This window comes from Vipera ursinii (assembly GCF_947247035.1).
Source record: "Vipera ursinii genome assembly, chromosome: 6".
Taxonomy (NCBI): domain Eukaryota; kingdom Metazoa; phylum Chordata; class Lepidosauria; order Squamata; family Viperidae; genus Vipera; species Vipera ursinii.
The window spans coordinates 3,491,986-3,518,080 of record NC_139515.1 but is presented as its reverse complement, the minus strand read 5'-3'; the positions used below and the strand labels follow the sequence as shown (position 1 = coordinate 3,518,080).

Genomic DNA, 26,095 nt, shown 5'->3' with positions numbered 1-26,095 from the left:
CTAAAACATGATGTACAATTGAGGCAACTGGGTATGTCTAGTCTAAGGACTAGGGGTGATGTAGGTGGTCAACCTATTCTTCAAAGGACCTGAATAAGAATAAATGGAAACTAATCAAGGAGATTAGGACTCACTGGAGAAGAGCCTCATGCTGGGAAAGGTGGAGGGCAAGAGAAGAAGGGGACGACAGAGAATGAGGTGGCTGGATGGAGTCACCGAAGCAGTAGGTGTGAGCCTAAATGGACTCCAGAAGATGGTAGAGGACAGGAAGGCCTGGAGGAACGTTGTCCATGGGGTTGCGATGGGTCGGACACGACTTCGCAGCTAACAACAACAACAGCAACAAAATCAAGGAGAGCCAGTGGAAACAACCAGTGGAACAACCTGCCTCCAGAAGTTGTGGGTGCTCCATCACCGGAGGCATTTAAGAAGAGATTGGACAACCATTTGTCTGCAATGGTATAGAGTTTCGCTTTTGAGCAGAAGGTTGGACTAGAAGAGGGATGCTACAACTGTTAGGTGAAAAAAAGGTCATAAGTCCCCTTTTCCCGTGCTGTGGTTACTTTGATCGGTCACTCAACGATAGATAACATATATTGTCATTTTTTATTTATTTATTTATTACTGTGGGCACAACAGCACACACGAATTTTTGTTGCTTGCTGGCAAAGCGTACCCATACATAGCACACATTTAAACATACTGTAAACAACACGTATAGACCTACACCCTTACGTATAAGTAACATGTAAATATTAATCACTGCCCATCTTGAATACGTAACAACGGAGGGACGTTGCAGGTTGAACGGTTGTTAAGTTGAGGACTGCCCGTACATGACAGCTTATTGATTTGAATGTTAACCGTAGAGGTGGGATTCTGTTCTTAGACTTTGGCAACCCACGTTTTGCTAACAAAGAGGAGGGGACACTAAAGCGAAGGTTGAGATGAAGACAGCGCTCAGATCCTTGGTTACGACGGGAAGGTCCAGACAGAAGCTTCCCCATTGTGTCCCAATAAAGCTCTTGAATGAACTTCTTTTTATAGCCGCTAAATGCATGCAAGTTTTGTGTCTTCGGCCACCTGCCAACTTTGCACCTGCTCTATTCTGATCTCCTCCAGTTGGAACAATGTGTACTTCCGGGCTGAGTGTTGATTCTTGATGATATTTAGTTTAGCCTCACTCTATACGGCCGGTGATCTTCCTGGCCATCTCATATTTTGCAAAGCCCAGGTGTCTTAATTAAAACTCATCGGCTCTCTAATAAGCCGCAGAGACCTGTTTCCAGCCCGTTAAAAAAGGGCAGTTAAAACAATGGAGGAAAAACACCTAAAAACGGAACATGGCTTTGCTTCTCCGGCTGTGTTTAATAGCTTTTTTTTTTTAAAAAAAATCAGCTTCTGGGAGGGTGTCTCGGCAAATATTGTAAAGAAAAATGGAAAGACCGGGCAAAAATTATAGTCCGCGTTTGGAAAACAGAAATGCTTCTGATTCAAGGAGAGCATGGCATGCTATAAATATGTGCGAAAAGGGTAGAGCTGGCGTATCATAAGTATATACTTTTATCTCAGGCTTCTGTGATGTCGTGTGGCATAAATTGGTAAAATGAGCTTCACAGTTCAGTGGCAGAGGCTAATTTATGCAAATTCTCCTCAGAATTGGTTATTAACCTTGATCCTCATTTCCTGTGTTCTACATTAAGTCTTGCTTTGATTCGGTAATTATATTCCGTGGTTAATCAACCTCACTCTTATTTTTTTTTAAAAAAAAATCATTTGGCTGGTCGTCATATAACATGATGTTGGGAAATCGGGTATTGTTAAACCCTGGTGACTATTTTTAAAAAAAATAATAGATTTTTTTCCCCATAAATGGGAATGGACTTTTCCCCCCCATCCAAAACATGTAAGAGAAGTAAAAAATGAAAACAATAAGCAAATACAAACTCCATAAAGTCATAAGGGCCCATTCTAAGCCAAATTACAGCACAGAATCAGTAAAATATAATGCTATAATCCCTCATCAGATATAGGTAGTCCTTGTTTAGTAGCCACAATTGGGACAGGCTATTCATTCATTAAATGAAGCAGTCCTTAAATGAAACAGCGACTGTCCTTATGATCTTACTTCAGCTTTCCTCTGCTTTACAGACCTGGGGGGGGGGGGTCGTAAATGTGAGGATTGGTTGCAATTCCCTGTCACAACTGCAAACAATTGTTGTTCAAAGCAGACACTAAATGAGGAATATTTGTAATTATAGTCAATAAAACACTCACTGGTTGTTTATGTTGGTAAAGCCAAAGAGAAGGTAACCTGGCTAAGTTCTTAAACTTGATTCCAAAATAAGAATTTTACTGGGAGGCAGAAATTAATTTGTCTTTAAGAAGACCAGCTGGCATAGAGAGACTGACTTTTGATAATGGTTGTATTTTAAAAAATTAGCAGAGTAACCCAAAATTTCTGTTGCTAAGTGAGACATTTGTTAAGGGAATTCTGCCTCATTTCACGACCTTTCTTGCCACCGTCGTTAAGCGAAGCACTGCATTTTTTTTAAGTTAGTAAACACGGTTGTTAAGCGAATCTGGCTTCCCCCGTTGACTTTGCTTGCCAGAAGGTCGCGAAAGGGGATCACGTGACCCCGGGGCGCTGCGACCATCGTAAATATGAGTCAAGTTATCAAGCGTCTGAATTTTGATCACGTGACCATGGTCGTAAGTGTGGGAAACGGTCATAAGTCACTTTTTTCAGTGCTGTTGTAACTTTGCACAGTCAGTAAAAGAACTGTTGTAAGTCGCGGACTAACTGCATATCGTACTGTATTTTCTGGCGTATAAGACGACTTTTTAACCCATGAAAATCTTCTCAAAAGTCAGGGGTCGTCTTATACGCCGGGTGCTGAAACTTTAGGGACAGGGCTGGCTGGAAAACCTGGAGCGGATCTTCCATTTAGTCTGCGCAGGGAAAGCGGGACCAATTGAAGAAGAAGCTTCAGTCTGTGATTTTTTACAGGCTGGGGTCTGGGCGTCTTTCCTTCTAAAGTTGAAGAGCAGCTGTAGTCTATCCCAACTTGAAAGGCAGGTGGGGAATGCAGTAGTCAGAGCAGCGGCTTAGCTCTAAGGACACATTTGACTCAGGAACTGGGCGGGCTGGCTGGAAAACCTGGAGCGGATCTCCCATTTGGGAAAGCTTTAGAGTGAATTAGGAAAAGTTTAATCCACTTGCACTGTTTTATGTTTACATGTTAGATGACAAACAGCCTTATGTTTATAAGTGACAGTTTTCCTACTAAGTACCTGTATGTCATAAGCATTTGAATTAAAATTACCATATTAAAATCAAATCTGATGTTTTTTTAATTTTTATTTGGTGTGCGTTGGAAGAGAGGTAGTCTTATACGGCGAGTATAGCCCAAACCCTATAATTTAACAGGAAATGTAGGGGGTCGTCTTATATGCCCAGTCGTCTTATACGCCGGAAAATACGGTAATTTCTTCCTTTTCAAAAGAATAATCCATCCATTTATTTATTCGTCCAATCCAGAGCCTTGACTGCTGTAAGGGAACGTCCAATCAGGTCCAGTGGGAGGGGCTGTTGCGGGTCTTTTCATCCAATGGGAGGGAACCTTTCTCTGACATCATACTTTCCCTTTGAAACATCCTCTCCCCTTGTGCCCCTCCCTCCTCCCCATCCTCCTCTTCCTCTCCCCCCCCACACGTTGACATTGGACCAGATTCCACTGTCTTTCCAGAAATCTCTTAAAATCTGGTTTCGTCTGCAGGCTTAGAGATCGCACGGAAAAAGAGAAAAACTACGCAATTTTTTGTTGGCGTAAATTTTAGCTTTTGGGGGGGGGGGCTCGACCTGAAGGCAGGCGTCTTAACATTCAGCCTGTATATTTTTATTAGCCTTTTTTTTAAAAAAAAAAAAATTCACTTGTAAACCTGGGAAACAATTAAAACAAGGTATTTCCTGTAACGGTGTTGTTCTTCAAAAAGTTACGATTTAAAACGTTAAAAAAAAAACCGATCAGAGTTTTGCCTGGTTGAAAACCTGCTAGGGGGGGAGGCGTTTGAAAGTAACCCAAATAAATAAATAAATCTCATCTTTGGTCAACTCTGATGTTTATTTTGGAACTCCAGTACGTATTTTCACTGTTCTTCCTGCCGTCTTGATTTGTTTTGTGTGTTGTTGTGTTTTGTTTTTTTTAAAAATGTGCTGAATCAAGTTTAGTATATTTGATATCGAAGCCCTTTATTGAAAATACGTGAGATCTTGCTAGGCTCGGCTATTGCAGCAAATTATAGCATTGTAGAACTGGTCTCCTCAGAGCGGATGGATGGAGGGATGGATGAAGCTTTTGTGTTTTTTTTTAATGCTAGCCCAAACTGACAGACCAGAGAATTTACTCTGTGAAGTTAATTCTGGAGCTTAGTTATATGTAGAAATTTCTGGGTGGGTTTTCCGCCCACATCTTGCCTTACCTTCTGACAATGTGGCCATTTAAAAGCCTTACAGCTCGCACAAAATACAAAGATGAAATGGGATAAGTGTATCTATTTTGGGAGGAAAAGATTAAAAAAAAACAACAGTGGTCTTCTCTTCAAGCCAGGTGTGACTTCATCAACACGCTCATATAGCTTCTTGGCAACAAAAGCCTAAATTCAAACCCTGAGCTAAAATCAGTCAAAATTGCACCCGTTTGTGCTTATAATGGTCTAATTGAGATGAAAAAGTTACAGCAAACAGCCATTTCAACACAAGCTTTTTGCTCACGTATTGTCTCTTTAAACTCCGGCTTCCAAATTAAGTAAAAATATTTTCAGCTCCATTTTGTACTTTACAATATTTACAGGTGCCTGCAAAATTACTATTAGGAAATCTTTTTTTTTATTATTTACTAGCGCTTCAGGGATTTAAATTTGAATTGGCTGCGTCTCCGCCACATATTTCTTTCCGATATTTTATAGTCAGCAACTATATAAAAATGTATATAAGCACAGCTGGATCCCAGACGTGTAAGGAAGTGCTAGACCAAAGCTTTAGTGAATATTCATAAGTATGTACTTTGCATGAATTTTGTTGGCATTTCATGAAAAAAAAAAATCTGTATAAACACACCAGGAAGTGCAAAAACCAAAGTAACATTTAAACAATGTGATTAAGCCAAAAGGGGGAAAGTGGGACCCAGGTAAGAATTTCAAGGCTGCATTCCTGAAGGATTTGGTTTATTACAGTCATAATTCATTGAGGACAAATATTCTTTTTGCCACGATGGGCCTTTTCACTTCATCCACAGAATGTGGGGCACGAGATTTATGTAGTAAAGCACATTACTGTGTGCTGGGTCAGCATCTCATTGAAAAAAGTTTTTTTTAACTTGTAGCTTCTTTGGGGCTATAGATCACTGATAGGTAATAATGAACACAGGGGGGACAGTATTTTAAATGAGGAGCCTGTATTGCACCTGTTACATCAAGGCAGACAATTTTTTTTTAAAAGAAACCCAACCCAGTTCAGCTCACTGTTTTAAAGTAAGTTTCCCATTGTGTGGGAAATCCAGCAATGGGATAGCTTTAACTGTTTAAATGTGCTAGTGCATAACTTAACACAGGCAGTCCTCAACTTGATCTGAGTAAGGTTTTAAAACTTTATTCCCCAATAAGATAGTATCAAGATCATGTGAAGTGTTATTGCCACTTTATAACGCCATTGGTAAGGCCACACGTGGTATATTGCATCCAGTTTTGGTCACCACGATGTAAAAAAGATGTTGAATGTTCAGAGAAGAGCAACCAAGATGATTAGGGGACTGGAGGCTAAAACATATAAGGAACGGTTGCTGGAATTGATCTAAAATTCCAAATTTTTAGAAGATTCTCAGCATGGCCAAAGATGGAGCAATTTGTCTCCTTTCTCAACTTTTTCCCCCAGCCTGTTGCTTTAGCATAAGCCAGGATTCACTGCCCCGTGGCTTCATTTTTCATTCTTCAAATTTCCTCTCGGTTTTGTTATTCATGGTGGGTCCCTCGTCAAATCATATTCCATTCTTGCAAAACATCTGTTCGCTTTTCTCTTCCATCCCCCCTTTTTTTTTCTTCTTCATCTTGGCTATTCTCAGCAACCTTGTTTGAAACCCCAGTCAGGCTGTACGATACAATCTGAGTGACTTAACCCTGTTGCATCAAAGCACATTTTATCTCTCTACCAGAATTCCTTGGCTTACTAGACAAAACAAACGAAAAGTGTGAAACCCAAACTCTGGAGATGATAGTGGATTTTGGAATGTTAGACAACACGGTATCCCCCAGTAGAGAGTTTCACATTTCTGGGGTCTTGTCATCTTCCCAGACTTGAAATGGACACCTAACATTGGATCCATCGTTAAAAAAAGCCCAACGAAGAATGTTCCTCCTGCTTCAACTCGGAAAACTCAAGACTGGCCAAGGAGCTGCTGAGACAGTTCTACAGAGGAATTATTGAATCTTTCATTTACACCTCTACAACTGTCTGGTTTGGCAACCAAATAAGTCAGACGCAGACTTCAACGGATAGTTAGAAGTGTAAAAACAAAACAAAAAAACCTATTGCTGCCAGCCTGCCTTCCATTGACCTGTATACTTGTTAGTTGCGAAGTCGTGTCCGACCCATCGCGACCCTATGGACAACGTTCCTCCAGGCCTTCCTGTCCTCTACCATCTTCTGGAGTCCATTTAGGCTCAACGCCTACTGCTTCAGTGACTCCGTCCAGCCACCTCATTCTCTGTCGTCCCCTTCTTCTCTTGCCCTCAACCTTTCCCAGCATTAGGCTCTTCTCCAATGAGTCCTTCCTTCTCATTAGGTGGCCAAAGGATTTGAGTTTCCACTTCAGGATCTGGCCTTCTAAAGAGCAGTCAGGGTTGATCTCTCTAGGACTGACCAGTTTGAACACCTTGCAGTCCAAGGGACTCGCAGGAGTCTTCTCCAGCACCATAGTCCAAATGCCTCAATTCTTTGGCGCTCAGCCTTTTTTATGGTCCAACTTTCACAGCCATACATTGCAACCGGGAAGACCAGGGCCTTGACTATACGCACTTTTGTTGACAGGGTGATACATTCCAGGTTCTTATGGAGAAAAAATGACCTGTATACTGCTATGGGTCAGAAGGAGGGCTGAGAAAAATATCTACAGACCCCTCACATCCTGGACATAATTTTAACTTCTCCCCTCGGCACACTGCTTCTAGGGCATTGCACATCAGAACAACTAGACACAAGGAGAGTTTTTTTCCCCTCCCATGCCATCACTCTGCTAAACACCAAATTTCCCAACAGTTATGTTCAAGGATGTAGGCTGTATGGCTGCTACCCTTCTCATCTTTCCGATTCCCTTCTACTATTGGTACCTTAAAATTATATTACTTAGTTGTTCGTTCTTTGTATGTATGTAATAAATAAATAAATAAATAAATAAATGTACTCACCGAGAGCCCATGCACGGGAGACAATTTCCTCGTGTGTTTAATCACACTTGGCCAATAAAGAACATTGTGTATCATATTGTCAGTGGAATTGACAATAAATGCTGGACTTGAGATGAAGAATCCATTGGGCGTAGTTGTGCTATCTTAGCGTCACAAATAATTATTACACAGTGAACTGTGCTTAATGGGGGCGCGGGCAACAATGGCTTAGCAGTCAAAGACGCTGAGCTTGTCAGCTGGAACAGGGATCCCCAACCCCCGGTCCGTGGACCGGTATCGGGCCACGGCATGCCAGCAACCGGTCCGCACAAACAAGCAAAGCCCCATCCGCGGAATGCAGGCTGCGCACAAAACCACGTTGCTGGCTGAGGAATTCTGGGAGTTGAAGTCCACAGGTCATAAAAGGGCCAAGTTTGAAGACCCCTGCTTTAAACTGTGCTTGGTTAATAGTGTATTGGCTTAATAGTAACAGCAACGTAGTGCCGATGGGCAGAGTATTTTTTTTCAGGCAGCAGAATACTAATAAGGCTTGCTCCATCATTGCTGCAAAAGTCATGTAGACTTGTGACGTGTAGTAATCGTAATAAGCATCACTGGCTAGATAATCCCTTGCTATGTATTCACAGACATATAGAACCCATAGCTTTCCTTAAGGTGCCAGCTTTTATTATGGCTTCATTTGAAAACTACTCAAGGTTATGTAAACTCCCCATGACATTTCTTCCTAGGGGATCGTGCAATGCCTATTACATTGGTGAAAGCTTCACTTTTGGATGGAAAGCTCCCTTCCTTCCTTCCTTCCTTCCTTCCTTCCTTCCTTCCTTCCTTCCTTCCTTCCTTCCTTCCCTCCTCCTCCATCATCCATAATTCTGCAGGCACTAATTTGCACAAGTGGTGTTGAACAGAAGTGCTATGGGCGTCCTCTCCTTCATGGGAAGAAATTGGGATGTCAGACAACGGAGCGTGAGTGGCTTTACAGCAGGCATTCATTAGAGACGCACGCTTGCTGTGTGAAGTATTCCAAGTGCACGCTTTGTGTGTGTGTGTGTGTACTTAAAAAGATGCAGAGGTTAATCTGCTATTAATATTTCATGGCTGATTAGTACAAGTGGGACCCAAAGCTTTACATCAGGGAGGTGATTATTGCTTCGGAAGTGTCTGCTGTTTTGTCTAAAATCCTTCAGCACAAAATTTATCCCTTGCCTGTGTGCCTTTGCTCCTGCTGTGTGTAACAGGGTTGTTGGCTCTACTCATTCGCACGATTACCAAGTGTTACCGTATGCAGCTATCGTTTCCTAGGGCTGGGCAGGTTGAATGAGAAGTAAAAGGTAAAGGTTCCCCCGCACATGCGTGCTAGTCGTTTCCAACTCTAGGGGCCGGTGCTCATCTCCGTTTCAAAGCCGAAGAGCCAGCACTTGTCCGAGGACGTCTCCGTGGTCATGTGGCCGGCATGACTAAATGCCAAAGGCGCACGGAACGTTGTTACCTTCCCACCGTGGTGGTCCCTATTTTTCTACTTGTATTTTTACGTGCTTTCGAACTGCTAGGTTGGCAGAAGCTGGGACGAGTAACAGGCACTCACTCAGTTACGCGGCACTCGGGATTCGACCCGCCAAACTGCCGACCTTCTGATCGACAAGCTCAGCGTCCTAACCCACTGAGCCACCGCGTCCCTTGTATGATAGGGTTCAAATATGATTAAAATGCACAGAGCCCAAACATTTGACAGTTTGTCCTTTTTTTCATCATCTGAACTTTCCCCCTTGCCTGGAAAGATAAATCCATTTCTAGACAATGTAACACCTTATCCCTTAGTTGCTTTTTTTTTTGACTGCAACTAGTGGGTTTCTCAAATTTGCAGTCCCAATACATAATTTGCACCACCAGCACTTTGGAAGTTGATATACGCAGATAAGAAGCATACCTGGGAAAGTAAGCAGAATCAGTGCATATAAAATTAATATGGGACTGTTGCATAGGGCTCTTGACCTTATTGCTAACTGCATAAAGTCTTCTCAGTGTCCAGTGATTCACTTAACAACCGTGGCCAAAAAAAAGGTCATAAAATTGGGCCAAACTCTACAGGCGCTTTGCTTAACAAGGCAAATTGTCAACTCTCTTGTGCTTGTAATTCGAGGCGTGTATTGTTATTTATTATAAATCTAGCAACGGACCTTTCGGTGGTGGTGTGTTTTATTATACTGTTGCTGTTAAGGATCTTTCACCTTGGATTATGCTATCGTTGTTATACTAGAACTTCCAAATTCCCCTTAAAGATGAGCGAACTGAAAAGGCTGAGTTGAAATAATGTTATATCTAATATTACTTAGCTTTCTAAGCTAAGCACCAAAGGGCTTCTGGATTGAGGGGGTTAGCCGGTGACATCGCCCTTGCTAAAATGGATAATGACATTTTATAGTTTAGCCTGTACAGTCTCTTCTATTGTGGTACCTGAAATTAAATAGCTTTTAAAAAATTGGGTTAAATTGCCCTTCATCTCATAAGCTAGCTGTCATGGTTCCGATAGACGAAACCCATCAAAAGCTTACCGGTTGAGCTCCGGACGGCTCCTGACCTTCGCTCCTTCCGACGTGATCTAAAAACTTATTTATTTGAACAATCCAGCCTGGTCTGATGGGTTTGGGGTTTTAACATTGATTTTAACTAATTTATTGCATCGGGCACAATTATTTAATGTTTTTTTAAAACTTTTGTATCTTGTACTTTTGATATTTATTGCCCTGTACACCGCCCTGAGTCCTTCGGGAGAAGGGCGGTATAAAAATCAAATAAATCAAATCAAATCAAAAGGACTTTGAGGCAAGAATTCTTCCTCAAAGAACATTTATTCAGGAAACAAAGTATCGGCACTGCATAGTTGAACCCCAAAACTAAATTCCCTTCCCCCGGATGCAAAGTAACAAAGCACCATTCCCACCCTCAGTAAACTGTCATCAAGCTTATAAAACACAATTAGCTTAAAGTGCGGGATTTCTCCTCAGCCCGCCAAAACGTTATCAGCTTAAGCATTATTATTATTATTATTATTATTATTATTATTATTATTATTATTATTATTATTATTATTACTATTACTATTATTATTATTATTATTATTATTATTGCTACACCTGAATTCTAAAAGCAAGAAAAGCATGTTAAAGGAGAAGAGAAAATGGCTGCCTTTTCATCAGTTAGCAGGAACATCCAATGTTAAGCAGCAACGATGACACTAGCATTTCAAATTGACTAGTTTGGGCAAACTCTCAATCTGTTCTAGAAACATTAAGAAATAATCAGCTTTAGCCTCTGGAAGTACATTTTCAAACTTCAGCTCCCAACCGTGTTGTGAATTCAGCTTCCCACGAAATAGTGTTTTAAAATGTTATGCCTATTTGAAAAATTAAGCCACCAGCTCATTTTTAATTATGGATTGCCTTTTGTAATTACACCTTCATACCACGTGACAGTGAGCAAGATCGGATCAATATCCTTTCAGCACTTAATTATCCTAATCCTTTAAAATAGACAGCAATTAGCACCTGCCTTTCACACTCCTTCAAAAAAATATATATACCAAAGCTGTAATACATCAAGCAGGGATTGGCATTAAGGTAATTTTTTTGTTTTGAAATGTGTTAACGAAGACCTAATATTGTGGAGCAGTTCTAATTTTCTGTAGCCCACTAATTGTGCTAGTGATGTCAAAAATTACAAAAAATTGACGGTGCAGTTCTTTAGAGATGAATCACTACATTGGCTTAGAGTCTAATTGGAAATGCTTGAAGGAACCATATTCTGAATTTGAATGTGAAAAAGGACGTGTCTTCACCCACTAAAGGGAGTATTCGAGTAGAATCTTCCTGTCTTCGGCGGGAAAGATATTCTCCTACATTCAGATAATAGGCCTCTGCATTTATTAATACTCCTTCCTTAGCAAACACTTGTTTGTAGAAAGTAATAGAATTAACAGAATTGGAAGGGACCGTGGAGGTCTTCTCTAGGCCATTCCCCTGCTCAAGCAGGAAACCCTATACCAGGGGTCTTCAAACTTGACCCTTCTATGACTTGTGGACTTCAACTTCCAGAATTTCTCAGCCAGGCACGCTGGCTGAGGGATTCTGGGAGTTGAAGTCCTCAAGTCATAAAAGGGCCAAGTTTGAAGACCCCTGCTCTATACCATTTCAGACAAATGGTTGTCCAGTCCCTTCTTAAAAGCCTCCAGTCTTGGAGCATCCATAACATCTGGAGGCAAGCAGTTCCACTGGCTGATTGTGCTCCCTGTCAGGAAATTTCTCCTTCGTTCCTACATTGCTTCCCTCTTTATTCAGTTTCCATCCGTTGCTTCTTGCCCTGCCTTCAGGCGTTTGGGAGAATAGCTTGACTCCCTCTTCTTTGGGGCAGCCCCCTCGAATATCGGAAGGCTGCGATCACGCCACCCCTGGTCCTTCTGTTCATCAGATCAGCCATGCCTAGTTCCTGCAACCGTTCTTCATGTCTTTTAGCCATTGTCGCTCTTCTCTGCACTCTTTCCGGAGTCTCAACATTTTTTTATATATATATTGTGGTGGTCAAAATTAGATGCCGTGTTTCAAGTGTGGTGTTACGAAGGCATTGCAAAGCGATAATATCACTTAATGTGATCTTGATTCTATCCTTCTCTTTATGGCAGGGGTCTTCAAACTTGGCCCTTTTTTGACTTGTGGACTTCAACTCCCAGAATTCCTCAGCCAAGGCACACTGGCTGAGGGATTCTGGGAGTTGAAGTCCACAAGTCACAAAAGGGCCAAGTTTGAAGACCCCATGCCTAAGTGCAAACCCCGCTTCTTTGTATCTTGAATTGTAGGTAGCTTGGGCTAGATAGGTAGTTCATGAATTAAGAACATTTCGCTTAGTGACCATCCCGAAGTCACAGCGGCACTGAAAAATATGACTTATGACTCATGCCTAAGGCAGGACTAGAACTCCCCGTCTCCTGGTGTTTGGCCCAAAGTCACCCAGCTGGCTTTCGTGCCTGAGGCAGGACTAGAAGTCCCAGTCTCCCAGTTTTTAGCCTGGTGCTTTAACTACTTAGACTAAATTGGCTCCCTGCAGTCCTTTCAATAGTGATTGTGAGAACAAAAAAAGGCCCCCTCCCATTTTTTTCACTGTTTTTAAAGAAATAGCTTTCTCTTTCAATTCACTCCCCTAAAAACCTAGCACGTTTTTTCTTATTGCATAGAGGAGTTTTTAATTTTGCATAATTGTTGCAAGCCCATTGAACTTAATACCACGAGGCTAGTTTTATGGGCATTTTGTCTAAAATGAATTTTCAAACTGACACCTGGGGCTCAGAGTGCCATTACAATCCAGGGCTTTGAACATCTGTACGAATCTGGCAGCAGTGGCTTTTTTGGACCGGCTTTGCCAAAAGAATTTAATTTTAATTAAATTGTTCAATTTAAGCTTCCCTTCTAAGAGCAAAGTCAAGCAAATCAACGAAACCACTCAGCGATGGCCATGTGGCAGACTCTGCTGACCGTTCAGAATATTTCAGTTATACTCTGGATAAAAAGTAATTTACAAAGTAAAACGTAACAAAGACAACACCATGGCAGCGATTGTGATCTATTGGCAGTTCTATATGTCTTAAAAATTTGGTAGAAAGGTAAGTTAAAATTCTAAGCAAAACCTCGCTGTAAATGATTACAAGGCAAGCAAATATTATACAGTATAGCTTTCTTGAAAGGTGAATACCTATTGAGCAATTATCTGCGCAGTGTGATCCAGAATATATGTGTGTGTGTGTGTGCGCGCGCGTGCGTGCACACACAGACAGACAGACACTAGCATAAAAACTAAATTTTACAGGTTTTTCCTAAACATCCGAAATGAAGATTAGCAGTTTTGCTTGAAGGAAGGGATTGTGTCATTGGAACAGAAATACGAAGGAGAAAAAAGACCGTTCAGTTAGCATCCATCTATGAATTGCTCCAGCTTTTATTGTTCAAAGAATTAGGAAATTCAAATCTGGTGGCCAAGGATCCGGCTTACTCCGATCAGCAACCTTGTATTGTCTTTAGTTTCGCACTCAAACCTTTTCGCTCTACAGTGGCTTGTTATTCTTAAAGCATTAATCAGAAATTTATTATCCGGCCTGACACCATTTTAAATTTATAGCCAGAAGACAGAGGCAGCAATTTTACAGTGCTGACCTTCTGTTCCATTTTACCACATTTTAGGAAGAGCCTCGGAAATTGATGACATTTTGTTGTTGTTAAGGCAGAGCTGGCGCATTTGTAAGGCAAGGGCAAGGCCGTCTGTTGAATTCCGCATCCTCCATATTATTTAGGTGGGTCCAACTCCAAGTCCTCCAAATTGGTGTGTTTGCGTGAGCTTTTATGAGCCTCGTGTCATTCCCGCTGTGGAATATGAGCCATTTTCATTGGTGGTTTCCGAGCATAGGAGGCCAGCTGCCAGCGTACCCTGGAAAATATGATTAGCCAATAATGGTACACTCGGGTCTAAAAAAGCAGTTGCAATAACAGATTAAGCCCATTATGCTTCACCATTGGCTGAATGAGGATTTATCTAAATGAAGAGCAATTTTCCTCCTTTACGCAGAGGTTCACAAAATTTGGAAGGCAGAGAATAAAATATCTCTGCCTACGGTTTCAGAATGGCATCCATTTCTGTGTTGCGTTTCTAAAGCACTAGTCCAAAATTATTTCGATACACACAGAGAGAGAGAGAATAGAATAGAATAGAATAGAATAGAATAGAATAGAATAGAATAAGAAATAGAAATAGAAATTAGAATAGAATAGAATAGAATAGAATTAGAAATGAACAGAATAGAGTAGAATAGAATAGAATAGAATTAGAAATTAGAATAGAACAGAATTAGAAATATAGAATAGAACAGAATTAGAAATAAAGAACAGTAGAATAGAATTAGAAATATAGAATAGAATTATAAATTAGAATAAAAGAAAATAGAATTAGAAATGAACAGAATAGAGTAGGATAGAGTAGAATAGAATTATAGAATAGAATTAGAAATTAGAATAGAACAGAATTATAAATATAGAATAGAATTAGAAATGAACAGAGTAGAGTAGAATAGAACAGAATTAGAAATATAGAATAGAATTAGAAATAAAGAACAGAATAGAATAGATATGGAATAGAACAGAATTAGAAATATAGAATAGGATTAGAAATTAGAATAGAATAGAATAAAATTAGAAATATAGAATAGAATTAGAAATTAGAATAGAACAGAATTAGAAATATAGAACAGAATTAGAAATAAAGAACAGAATAGAATAGATATGGAATAGAACAGAATTAGAAATATAGAATAGAATTAGAAATTAGAATAGAACAGAATTAGAAATATAGAATAGAATTAGAAATAAAGAACAGAGTATAATAGAATAGAATCGAATTAGAAATATAGAACAGAATTAGAAATAAAGAAGAGAAGAGAAGAGAAGAGGTATGCAACCTGAAAGCTGTTCTGTACCAGCCTGCTACCGGCCTTGCAGAAAGGCAACCCCTGTACAAACGGCAGAGGCTGGAAAGCGTCTGAGGCTGGAAAACGTCTGCCAAGTTTATTGCACAAACAAACAACAGAACATGAAACAAGATACCGGAACTTTGATCCTCAAACGGAGCGGTTGCTTTCAGCAACCAGCCCTTCCCCAAACACTCCCTTTATTAGAGTTCAGGGCGTGGCCTCCCTGTGCCTCCTTCCGAGGAGTCCCACAGCCTTTCTCTGCTTGCTCCTGCTTGACTGCCTCCTGCGTCGGGCGTCCTTGAACAGGGCCAGCTGTGGGTCATCATCATCCGCACTGTCGGGCTCGCGCAGCTGAGTCTCCACCAAGTAAGAGGGGCCTGGCTGGGGGCTCTGCGAAGCCTCCAAGCCATCATCAGCAAGTTCGTCTTCAACACCCTCCTCCTCCCCCTCGTCTGAGTCATCCGAGTCATCCGACCCGGCTGCCGGACCCACAGGCTGACCCTGAATCACAACAAAAGCAATTAATTGCTACAATACGGCTGCCAGCCATACTTCCACAGAATTTTCTGTAATTTGGCTACAGTGTTCCCTTACTAGACAAAGTCACTGGGTCTAATTCTTAAAATATATACTGTAGGTAAACTTAGATAATATGGAATAATATAGATCATTGTTTCCATGAGACCCGTAGAAAGTTTTGTTCATAAGGGAGGTTTTTGTTTGATGCTGTAGAATAAATTTTTTTTCTATCCAGACGAATAATAACATTTTCAGGTGATAAAATTGTAGGGTGCTGGTAAAGCTGATATGATGTGGCATGATATGATGCTGCTGTCATGCAAGCACAGGTAATCCTTGACTTACAACAGCTCGTTTAGTGACTGTTCAAAGTTACAACGGCACCAAAAAATGGGACTTACGACTGTTTTTCAAAGTTTACTGCCTTTGCAGCATTCCCACGATTACGTGATCAAAATTCAGAGCCGGGCAACCGGTTCATATTTATGACTCTATGATTTATGCTTCCCACAAGCAAAATCAGCGGGGAAGCCCGATTAACAACTGGGTTACTCACTTCTCAACTGCAGTGATACTCTTACCAACTCTTTGCAAGAAAGCTTGTAAAATGGAGTAAAACTCACTTAGCAACAGAAATGTTGGGCTCAACTGTGGTCACAAGTCAAGGACTATCTGTAGATGGCAATTGTGCCGTCTTTGCAGTAAGACCAGCGTGGGTGGGGGAAAAAAAAGCCAAACCAACTCACCTTTCTCTCCTTTTTTAGATTACTTCTCTTGTAACGCTGCAACTGTTAACCTTGGTTGGTCACGACGATCAGTTTAACGGACCAAGATACAAATGTGCAGTCTCCCTGGATTTCATCAGAGCTATTTCAAGGTAAACTCTGTCGCTGTCTTCTAATATTACAGGCACATATATTTTTTTTACATAAGGGAAAAAAGAAAAGCCAAAGATGCTTTTTCCAACAGGCAACTGGATTTCCTTTGTTTTTTCGTTTGAAGACATTTCGCTTCTCATCCCAGAAGCTTCTTCAGCTCTGACCGCATGCTGGGGGGAATGGAAAGATTTATACTCCTTGCAGAGAGCTGGTCATTTGCATTATTTTAGAGCAGGGGTGTCAAACTCAATTTCATTGAGGGCCGCATCAGCATTGCGGTTTCCCTCAGGGGGCCAGGTGGGTGTGGCCAGGGTGGGTGTGGCCTACTGGGTGGGCGTGGCTAGAGTGCATATGGCCTACTGGGTGGGCGTGGCCAGCTCTACATCGTTGGCATCGAGGGTGCCTATGGGGGCCTGGGCAGGAGTGGGACAGATCTGAGGGTCTCTGGCAGGAGGAGGGTCTCTGGGCCAGGGCCAAGGCAGTGGGGGCCGTTCCCTCACTGTTTCCAGGATGGCTTCGCGGGCCGCATGAAACCACTTCGCGGGCTGGATCCGGCCCCCGGGCCTTGTGTTTGACATGTCTGTTTTAGAGAGTCGTTGAGGCCTCCTGGAGGTTTGTCTGAGGTGTCACCTGAACAGTGCAAATAGGTGTGGAGCCTTCATGGAACTGTTGAAAGGACTGCATTGTAGACAGGAAATAGATGATGTCGGATTCCCCCTGTGTTGAGAGGGGGGCTGTTCGGTTTTGACTAGATGGCCTTTTGGAGCCCTCTTTCAAACCAGCGGTCCTCTCAGTCCGAAATGTGGACTTTGCTGTCTTGGAAAGAGCGGCCTTGGTCTTTCAAGTGCAGATGGACTCCTGACTCTTGTCCTGTTGGGTTTGCTCTCCTACGTTGTGTCCTGCGTTCGTGAAGTGGTTGCTTCGATTTCTGTTGCTAAGTGAGACACTTAAAGTGAATTTTGCCCCATTTTAACAGCCTCCCTTGCCACGGTTGTTAAGTGAATCACTGCATTTGTTAAGTTAGCGTGACAGTTGTCAAGTCAGACTGGCTTTCCCCATTGACCTGGCTTGTCAAAAGGTTGCAGAAGGGGATCACGGGACATCAGGACGCTGCGACCGTCATAAATAGGAGTCAATTGCCACGCGACTGAATTCTGATCAGGTGTCCCTGGGGATGCTGCCTTGGATCGTAAGAGTGAAAAATGGTCAGGAATCCCTTTTTTTTTTTCCTGTGCCGTCGTAACTGTGAATGGTGACTAACTGGACTGTTGTAAGTCAAGGACTACATGTTCTCAGTTTTTCATCCTTTTTTTTAAAAAATAACTTATTTATCTCCAAAGTTAAGATACAAAACGAGGGTGGGGAAAAGAGAAAAAAACAAGCAAACAAACATCAAGCTTTTCGTGCTTTTGATTTGGCTCTGAACCTATTTTGCTTTGGCAATGGGCAGGAGTACAATCTGTACAGCTAAGGCTTGAGTTGTCCACTGCGTTTGTTCCTGAAAATGTTGGGTCTTCCCTTGATGACGCGTGCAGTAGTTACATCCTGTGAAACAATTACAGTGTTTGAACAGGATACAATGTGACACTGCCTTTGAAAAATGTTTAGAAACTACATCAGGTCCAAAACGAAATTAAGTGATTCCCTTCTTAGAATTTTTTTAGTGGTCCATTGAAAAACACTTACAAAGATAGAGGTAGGTAGGTGGATGGATAGATAGATAGATAGATAGATAGATAGATAGATAGATAGATAGATAGATAGATAGATAGATAGATGATAGATAGATAGATAGATAGATAGATAGATAGATAGATAGATAGATAGATAGATATGGATGGATAGATAGGTGGGTGTATGTATGTATGTGGATAGATAGATAGATAGATAGATAGATAGATAGATAGATAGATAGAGATATGGATGGATAGATAGGTAGATAGATAGGTGGGTGTATGTATGTGAAGAGAGAGAGAGAGAGGATAGATAGATATACAGACAGATAGATTGAATGGATGGATAGACAGACAGACAGATAGATATGGATGGATAGATAAATAGGTGGGTATATGTATGTGGATAGATAGATAGATAGATAGATAGATAGATAGATAGATAGATAGATATACAGACAGACAGATTGAATGGATGGATGGATAGACAGACAGACAGATAGATAGATAGATATGGATGGATAGAAAAATAGGTGGGTGTATGTATGTAGATAGATAGATAGATAGATAGATAGATAGATAGATAGATAGATAGATAGATAGATAGATACGGATAGATAAATATGGATAGATAGATAGAATGGATGGATAGATAGATAGACTGACTCATATAGATGGAGAGTGAGAGAAAGAGAGTGAGAGATAACAATCGGGCACTGAAAAAAGTGATTTATGACCATTTTTCACACTTACGACCATTGCAGCATCCATCCCCAGGGTCACTTGTTCAAAATGCAGACGCTTGGCCACTGACTCATATTTATGACGGTGGCTGTGTCCCAGGGTCACGTGATCCCCTTTTGCAACCTTCTGACAAGCACAATCAACGAGGGAAGACGGAATCACTTAACCACCGTGTTACTAACTTAACAACGGCAGCGATTCCCTTAACAACCGTGGCAAGGAAGGTAAAATGGGCAAACTTCAATTAATAACTGTCTTGCTTAGCAACAGAAATTTTATGCAGGTAATCCTCGACTGACGACCAATTGTGGTCGTCAGTCGAGAACTACCTGTACGTTGTTAGAAGCAGTTTACTTTTAGAAGCCTGCTTATTTTTAGGATTTTAGGGTTAGGGTCCCCTCACTCAGAGACGTGGTAGAAAAGTCAGGGTCTCACTTCCATGGAGATTGAGATTAGCTGCTAAGAGAGCCCAAGTTTGTGTCTGCACTATTTTTGTCCTGGCAGACAAAATATTTCCTTATTCCAGTAAATATTTAGCCTTTCAGCAGGTGTCCTGTTATTTCATTTTAATGCTTTCTTTATAGCCGAAGTGTTATTTATGCTTTTATACTTGTGAATTTGATTTGTTCTTTTTTTCCCCTCCTACTGTTTTTAATGTTCCTTTTTGTAGCTGTTTTGAGCTTACTTTCAGTGGGAAAACAATAAAAATAAAATAAAATAAATAAAATCTCTAAACTTGCTGATGTTTAGACGATCAGACTTTTGCCTGATCTGGCATAACAGCATTCGCAGTCAGGAAAAAACATTACTTCATCTCTCTCTCTCTTTTTTTCCCCCCCTAAATCGACAGTTTTGAAGTTCTGGCAATATTCATTCTAAGCATTTTTGAGAAATCCCAAGTTAAGAAGTCGTGTTATTTTCAGCTGGCCTGTGAATTTTTTTTCCTTAAAGGCTATCTTTATACGAAGCACAGTGCGGCTGTGCACACTTTAAACACGATTCAGAAATAGTGCTAACAATTCTCCCAAACAGCCTTTTTTTTAAAACAACAACAACCGAAAATCATTTTAGCCCTGCCTCTTTTTTTTTTCCAGCCTTCCTGGTAAACTAAAATGAAAAGCATTCACTTCAAGCACTGACCCTTTAAAACAACTACATCTTTCTTGAAGCTCATATGGAAGCCTGAAAAAAGAGAGGCTGCTTTAATGAACGGAGAGCCGGTAGCTTCTGCCTTAAACGATATTCTTACTACGTCTTAAAAAGTCACCAGTTGGTTTTTTTTTTGTAGGCAGCCAGATGTTTTAGATTAAATAATGCGTTACGACAACCTATTGCTTTGTCAAGGAAACAGTGTTACGGCTCTTTAATCTAGGCCTTACATCTTGCCCATGTTAATGGCATTCAGTTTTTATGAATAATGCCACTAATCGAGTAAATTTCATAACTGTCACTTCAGCTGCAAGCATATTAGAAGCTTTCATGTTTTGTATAATTCCGTAGTCACAAATTACTTTCTAAACGTGGCCTTAACAACGATGCCGAAACGGGAACAGATTGCCTTTAAAAGCAGAGATAATTTAATAGTTAAAATTACAATGTCTTGCTCTTTTTACAATGATATACACTTGTGGACAAAAACCCTTTCCTTTTTGGATTTCTTCATTTTTTGTATAGAAATAAGGAAGCCTCGGCACTGAATCTTAATACCAAAGATCAAAATTAATTTCAGAAGAAGGGTGGGGGGGGGAGAAGGAATATTTTTACGCTTCTAAGGCATCGCTCTTTATTCTAACAAAGCAGAAAAATACATTCCGAGTACTCTCGGATTGTTCAAGTTTCATTAAATGGCAGGGGTTAACCACAGCTAAGAATGGAAGAATGCGGATTGCAAATTAATGCATATGAAGGAGTTATGCCATACATAAAGCTAGAACAGGTGGTTTGGAAGAAGACCAGAATGTTCAATAGCGGACACAATTGCTGTTTTGCATCTCCAAATAGTGAGCTGTATTTACTAGCTTTTTTTTTAAATCTTTTTTAATCTGGAGCTAAAAATTTTATTTGGCTTAAATTGCGGGTAATTTTTTGTATCTGAAAGTCTGTGCAACTAGAAAACGTCATTCCTAATATGCTTCTGAATAAGTTATACATCAGCAGGAATGCTTTCCTTCCTTCCTTCCTTCCTTCCTTCCTTCCTTCCTTCCTTCCTTCCTTCCTTCCTTCCTTCCTTCCTTCCCTCCCTCCCTCCCTCCCTCCCTCCCTCCCTCTCATACATGGCATATACATATTAGCATATCTGTCACTCAGTAAGCTAAAATAATAAACTTGGCACATCATTCCTCTGATTAGCATTCCTATCATCTTTTCAAAGAGAGAAAATGACTTACAAAATCAAACTATGTCCTATCTGAAACATTTCCAAATTTCTTTCTACTGAAAGGCACCATATAGTTTTGAGAGGGGGAAAAAAAAAGTTAGTTTAAGAACAAGGCAATTTTATCTTTAGAATTCATAGGGAAGAAAGAAAACTAAAAGCAATCAAAACCCACATAAATATGACTGCTTAAAGCAGACAAAGGCATCCTATACCTGAAGCACGTTTTATAAGGGCAGAACAAATCCGCCGTTTACTTTTTTCCTCCCAGCATTTAAGTTGCATCCAATTTCTTTGTCAACCTGCAGTTTTAAACAAATGATAGACCTAAATAGAAAATGTACATGGACTTTTATACAGTATTTTGCGCATATATATATATATATATATATATATATATATATATATATATATAGTAAAGGTAAAGGTTCCCCCGCACATGCGTGCTAGTCGTTTCCGACTCTAGGGGCTGGTGCTCATCTCCGTTTCAAAGCCAAAGAGCCAGCGCTTGTCTGAGGACGTCTCCGTGGTCATGTGGCCGGCATGACTAGACGCCAAAGGCGCACGGAACGCCGTTACCTTCCCACCGCAGTGGTCCCTATTTTTCTACTTGCATTTTTACGTGCTTTCGAACTGCTAGGTTGGCAGAAGCTGGGACGAGTAACAGGCGCTCACTCTGTTACGCGGCACTCGGGATTCGACCCGCCAAACTGCCGACCTTCCGATCGACAAGTTCAGCATCCTAACCCACTGAGCCACCGCGTCCCATATATATATATATATATATATATATATATATATACACACACACACACACACACACACACACACATATTTATGTCTTTGTTACATATCATTCCCGAAACATGATTTTAGGCAACTTTTGTATTGAGAATTGTATGATGGACTTTCCCTAAAGTATACTGTTGAAAAACCTTAAAAGTTCCAATTGGCATCCTATTTTTTATTTTTATTTTTAAAAATGCATCCCAAGTAAATTTCTTCTCTTATCTTTAGTCTCTTCTCACCAGCATAATGATATAACGAGGTGTTGGAAGAAAATCTTAAGGCTTAGTTCCTACAAGGGGAGATTGGAGTCAGGTGCCGTTTTCCAGTATTTCAAAGCTGCATCGAAAACAATTAGCATCTCACTGATTAGTCAATATTTATTTATTGCCGTAAACTATAATCGCGTACAACAGATGAAACAACAAATACACGGAGCAACTAAAAAAAAAAAAGCAGGAAGGCATAGCTAATTGTCTTCCAATGTTACCTTCTTTCAGAGCTTAAATATACTTACAGTTTCCATCCAGTCATCTTGAATTGGGCCTGGAAAGAAATCTCAAGTTGGATTAAGATCGGTCTTACCCTCATGAGAGCAGAATCTTTTGTTATTTGCACGACTGGTTGCATTCCCTTAGCACTCCCAAATTGGAAGGGTTGGGGGATGAGGAGATGAAATCTCTGGATCTGTTATCCAGATCAGAGGGATGGAAGAGGCTTTAGAGGTCTTCTAGTCCAGCCCCCTGCTCAAAGCAAGAAACCTTACCCCGTCTGGATCGAACGGCTGTCCAGCCTTTTCTTGAAAACCTCCAGCAATGGAGCGCCCGGGAGGCAAGCTATTGGTTCTCACCGCCAGGAAATTGAACAAGCTTCCACCCCTTGCTTCTTCTCTTGCCCTCGGGTGCTTTAGGAAATAAAAGCAGTCCACTCTTCTCTCTGACAGTCTTTCAAGGGCTGGAAGATGGCTGTCGTGACCGGTGTGGGGGCCTGGTGGTTAGAACGCAGTATTTCCAAGCTAATGCTGCGGACTGTTCGCTGCCAGCAGTTCAAATCTCACTGGCTCCAGGTTGACTCAGCACCTCCACCCTTCCGAGGTCAGTAAAAACGAGGTCTCAGATCGTTGGGGGCCGTAGGCTGACTCTGTGGACCATTTAGAGAGGGTCTGTAAAGCACTGTGAAGCGGTGCATAAGTCTAAGTGCTAGTGCTAAGTGGAAAGGAAGGAAGGAAGGAAGGAAGTAAGGAAGGAAGGAAGGAAGGAAGGAAGGGCAAGCCATGGTAGCGCAGTGGTTAGAATGCAGTATTGCAAGCAGACTCTGCCCACTGCCAGGAGTTCGATCCTGACTGGCTTAAGGTTGACTCAGCCTTCCGTCCTTCTGAGGTCGGTAAAAGGAGGACCCAGATTGTTGGGGGCAAAAAGCTGACTCTGTGAACCACTTAGAGAGGGCTCTGAAGCACAACGAAGCGGTATATAAGTCTAAGTGCTGTTGCTATTGCTATCTAAGCGGTGCAGTGAATAGAATACAGTATTGCCGGTTAACTCTGCCCACGGTCTGGAGTTCGATCCTGACCGTCTCAAGGTTGACTCGGCCTTCCATCCTTCTGAGGTCGGTAAAAGGAGGACCCAGATTGTTGGCGGCAAGAGGCTGATGCAGTAAACCCCTTAGAGAGGGCTCTGAAGCACAACGAAGCGGTATATAAGTCTAAGTGCTGTTGCTATTGCTATCTAAGCAGCGCAGTGGTTGGAACGCAGTATTGCCGGCGAACTCTGCCCACCGTCAGGAGTTCAATCCTGATTGGCTCGAGGTTGACTCCGCCTTCCATCCTTCCGAGGTTTCAATCTTTTTAATACATAGGAATCAGAACTCAATCAGATTTATTTTTTTAATCCCATTTACATCCCGCCCTTCTCCGAAGACTCAGGGCGGCTTACAATTTAAAGCACAAATCAATGTGCTTACCAATAGCCTTCATTCTATGTATATGCCTGCTTATTAGGGCTTTCACACACCCCCCCAAGCGGCATTATTACAAAGTCAGCTTATTGCCCCCCAACAATCTGGGTCCTCATTTTACCTACCTGGGAAGGATGGAAGGCTGAGTCAACCTTGAGCCTGGTGGGACGCGAACCTGCACTAATTGCAGGCAGCTGGTGTTACTTAAGGAGGCATTAGCCCACTGCTCCACCAAGGCACCAAGAATTGATTGAATTATGCTTTTTAGTCGTTTCAGTCAAGGACATTCACAGAAGGAGGATGTTCTGTGTTACAATCAAGGTCACGTGAAGTGCTAACGTCGCTTTACAAAGCCTTAGTAAGACCTTACGTAGAATACTCCGTCTAGTTCTGGCCACCCTGTTGTAAAAAAAGAGGTCGAGACTCTGGAAAGAGCGCAGAAAAGAGCAGCAAAGAGGGTCAGAGGGCTGAAGGCTACCTGAAGAACGTTCGCAGGAACCGGGTATGTCTAATCTAGCGAAAAGAAGGGAGACACGATAGCAGTCTTCCAGTATTTGACGGGCAGCCACAAGGAAAGGGAGGGGGGGGACTCAACCTATTTTCCAAAGCAGCAGGACAAGAAACAACGGGTGGAAAATAAGGAGAAAAGCAACTTAGAACTAGAAATTCCAGTGGAACCACTTGCCTCCGGAGAAGTTGTGGGCGCTCCATCACTGGAGGCTTTTAAGAAGAGACTGGACCGTTCCACTTGTCTGGAACGGCATAGAGAAGGGGGCTGGACTAGAAGACTTCTCCGCTTGAGAAGGACTAGAAGACTTCTCTGCTTGAGAAGGGGACTGGACTAGAAGACCTCCAAGGTCCCTTCCAGCTCTGTTACTCTCTTAAAGGGGCAAAAGACTTGACGACCTATTTTCTTGATGTTTGCAGGACCGTGAACTTTGACGTCACCAACTATTTATATGACTTTTTGTGAAGACCGCACAGGCGCCCGGGATGGCGGCCGAGGCGAACCCCGTCGTTTAGCCATCCAGGAAGGGGAGACGGCCGGCTCGCTGGGATTTGCCCAAAGCAGGTGCCGACTCAGCGTGGGATAAGAACAAAAGCCTCTCCTTGGCCCGGATGGATCTGTGCAGGGGAGGCTTTCCCCGATACCCTGGCGTATTTGGAGCAAACGTGTTAATTACAAACAGCAGGGACTAAGCCCAATCTGTTCCCCTCTTAATTATTTCATTGCAGCATCGAGATTGCCTGAAACCCATTTGAGAGAGATGCTATTTTGTGCTGTGAGTGCTGTGTGTCCCCCCGCGCTTGGAACGTGGCGGCAGGCTCCTACGCCCAAGCTTTTCACTTCCTCTCCGTGGGAGGGGCCGCATTTGTCTGTCACAGCCTCACTTAAAGGAGTTTCAAATAGCAGACACAATAAATACAGTCAACCTGGTGGATGCTTTTCTTTCCTTCCTAGAGCTTAGCCTAGTGACCGTGCCTGATTTTCTTTAAGATAGATAGATAGATAGATAGATAGATAGATAGATAGATAGATAGATAGATAGATAGATAGATAGATAGATAGACAGACAGACATATAGATATATAGAGATAGAGATACAAGATAGAGATAAAGATAGAGATATAAGATAGAGATAGATAGATAGATAGATAGATAGATAGATAGATAGATAGATAGATAGATGGATATAGATATAATAGAGATAGAGATAGATACGGATATAAGAGACAGAGATATAGAGATAGATAATAGATATATTTATTTATTATTTATTATTTATTAATTGAATTTATATACCGCCCTATTCCCGAAGAACGCAGGGCGGTTCACAGGGCAAGTTAAAAACAATACAAAAAGAGAGAATAAAATTAAATTAAATTAATACAAGCCCTCAAAATTAACATAACATTAAAATTGAAATTTAAAATTAATTTAATTTAATATAGATATAACATACATAGATATAGATACATATAGATAGATATAGAGATAATAGATAATATAGATATAGATACAGATATAAGATAGAGATAATAAATAGATAGATATAGATATTAGATAGATAGATAGATAGATTGATTGATTGATTGATTTAAAATCTGCTAAACCACTGATCTCCGGGACGAAAAAACCTTTATTAATAACTAAGCTTTCGTCAAACCACAGATTTTAAAGGATCATACCTGGGACTCAAGTTTT

The 26,095-nt window shown here is 41.3% G+C and overlaps 1 protein-coding gene across 4 annotated transcripts in view; it reads left to right on the top strand.

Annotated features, from left to right (window-relative positions):
- The window catches only part of ORC5 (origin recognition complex subunit 5), a 79,294-nt gene that overhangs the window by 41,996 nt on the left and 11,203 nt on the right, over window positions 1-26,095 (top strand). For 2 of the 4 annotated variants that reach the window (XM_083365887.1, XM_083365885.1), the window contains 2 exons: window positions 16,246-16,358; window positions 24,817-25,364. In XM_083365887.1, the coding sequence (XP_083222013.1) occupies window positions 16,246-16,358; window positions 24,817-24,862 (159 nt within the window). In that variant the 3' untranslated portion in view covers window positions 24,863-25,364. Of the gene's footprint in view, window positions 1-16,245; window positions 16,359-24,816; window positions 25,365-26,095 lie in introns of those variants that run through there. The other 2 variants (XR_014492873.1, XM_083365886.1) reach the window with 2 other exon arrangements.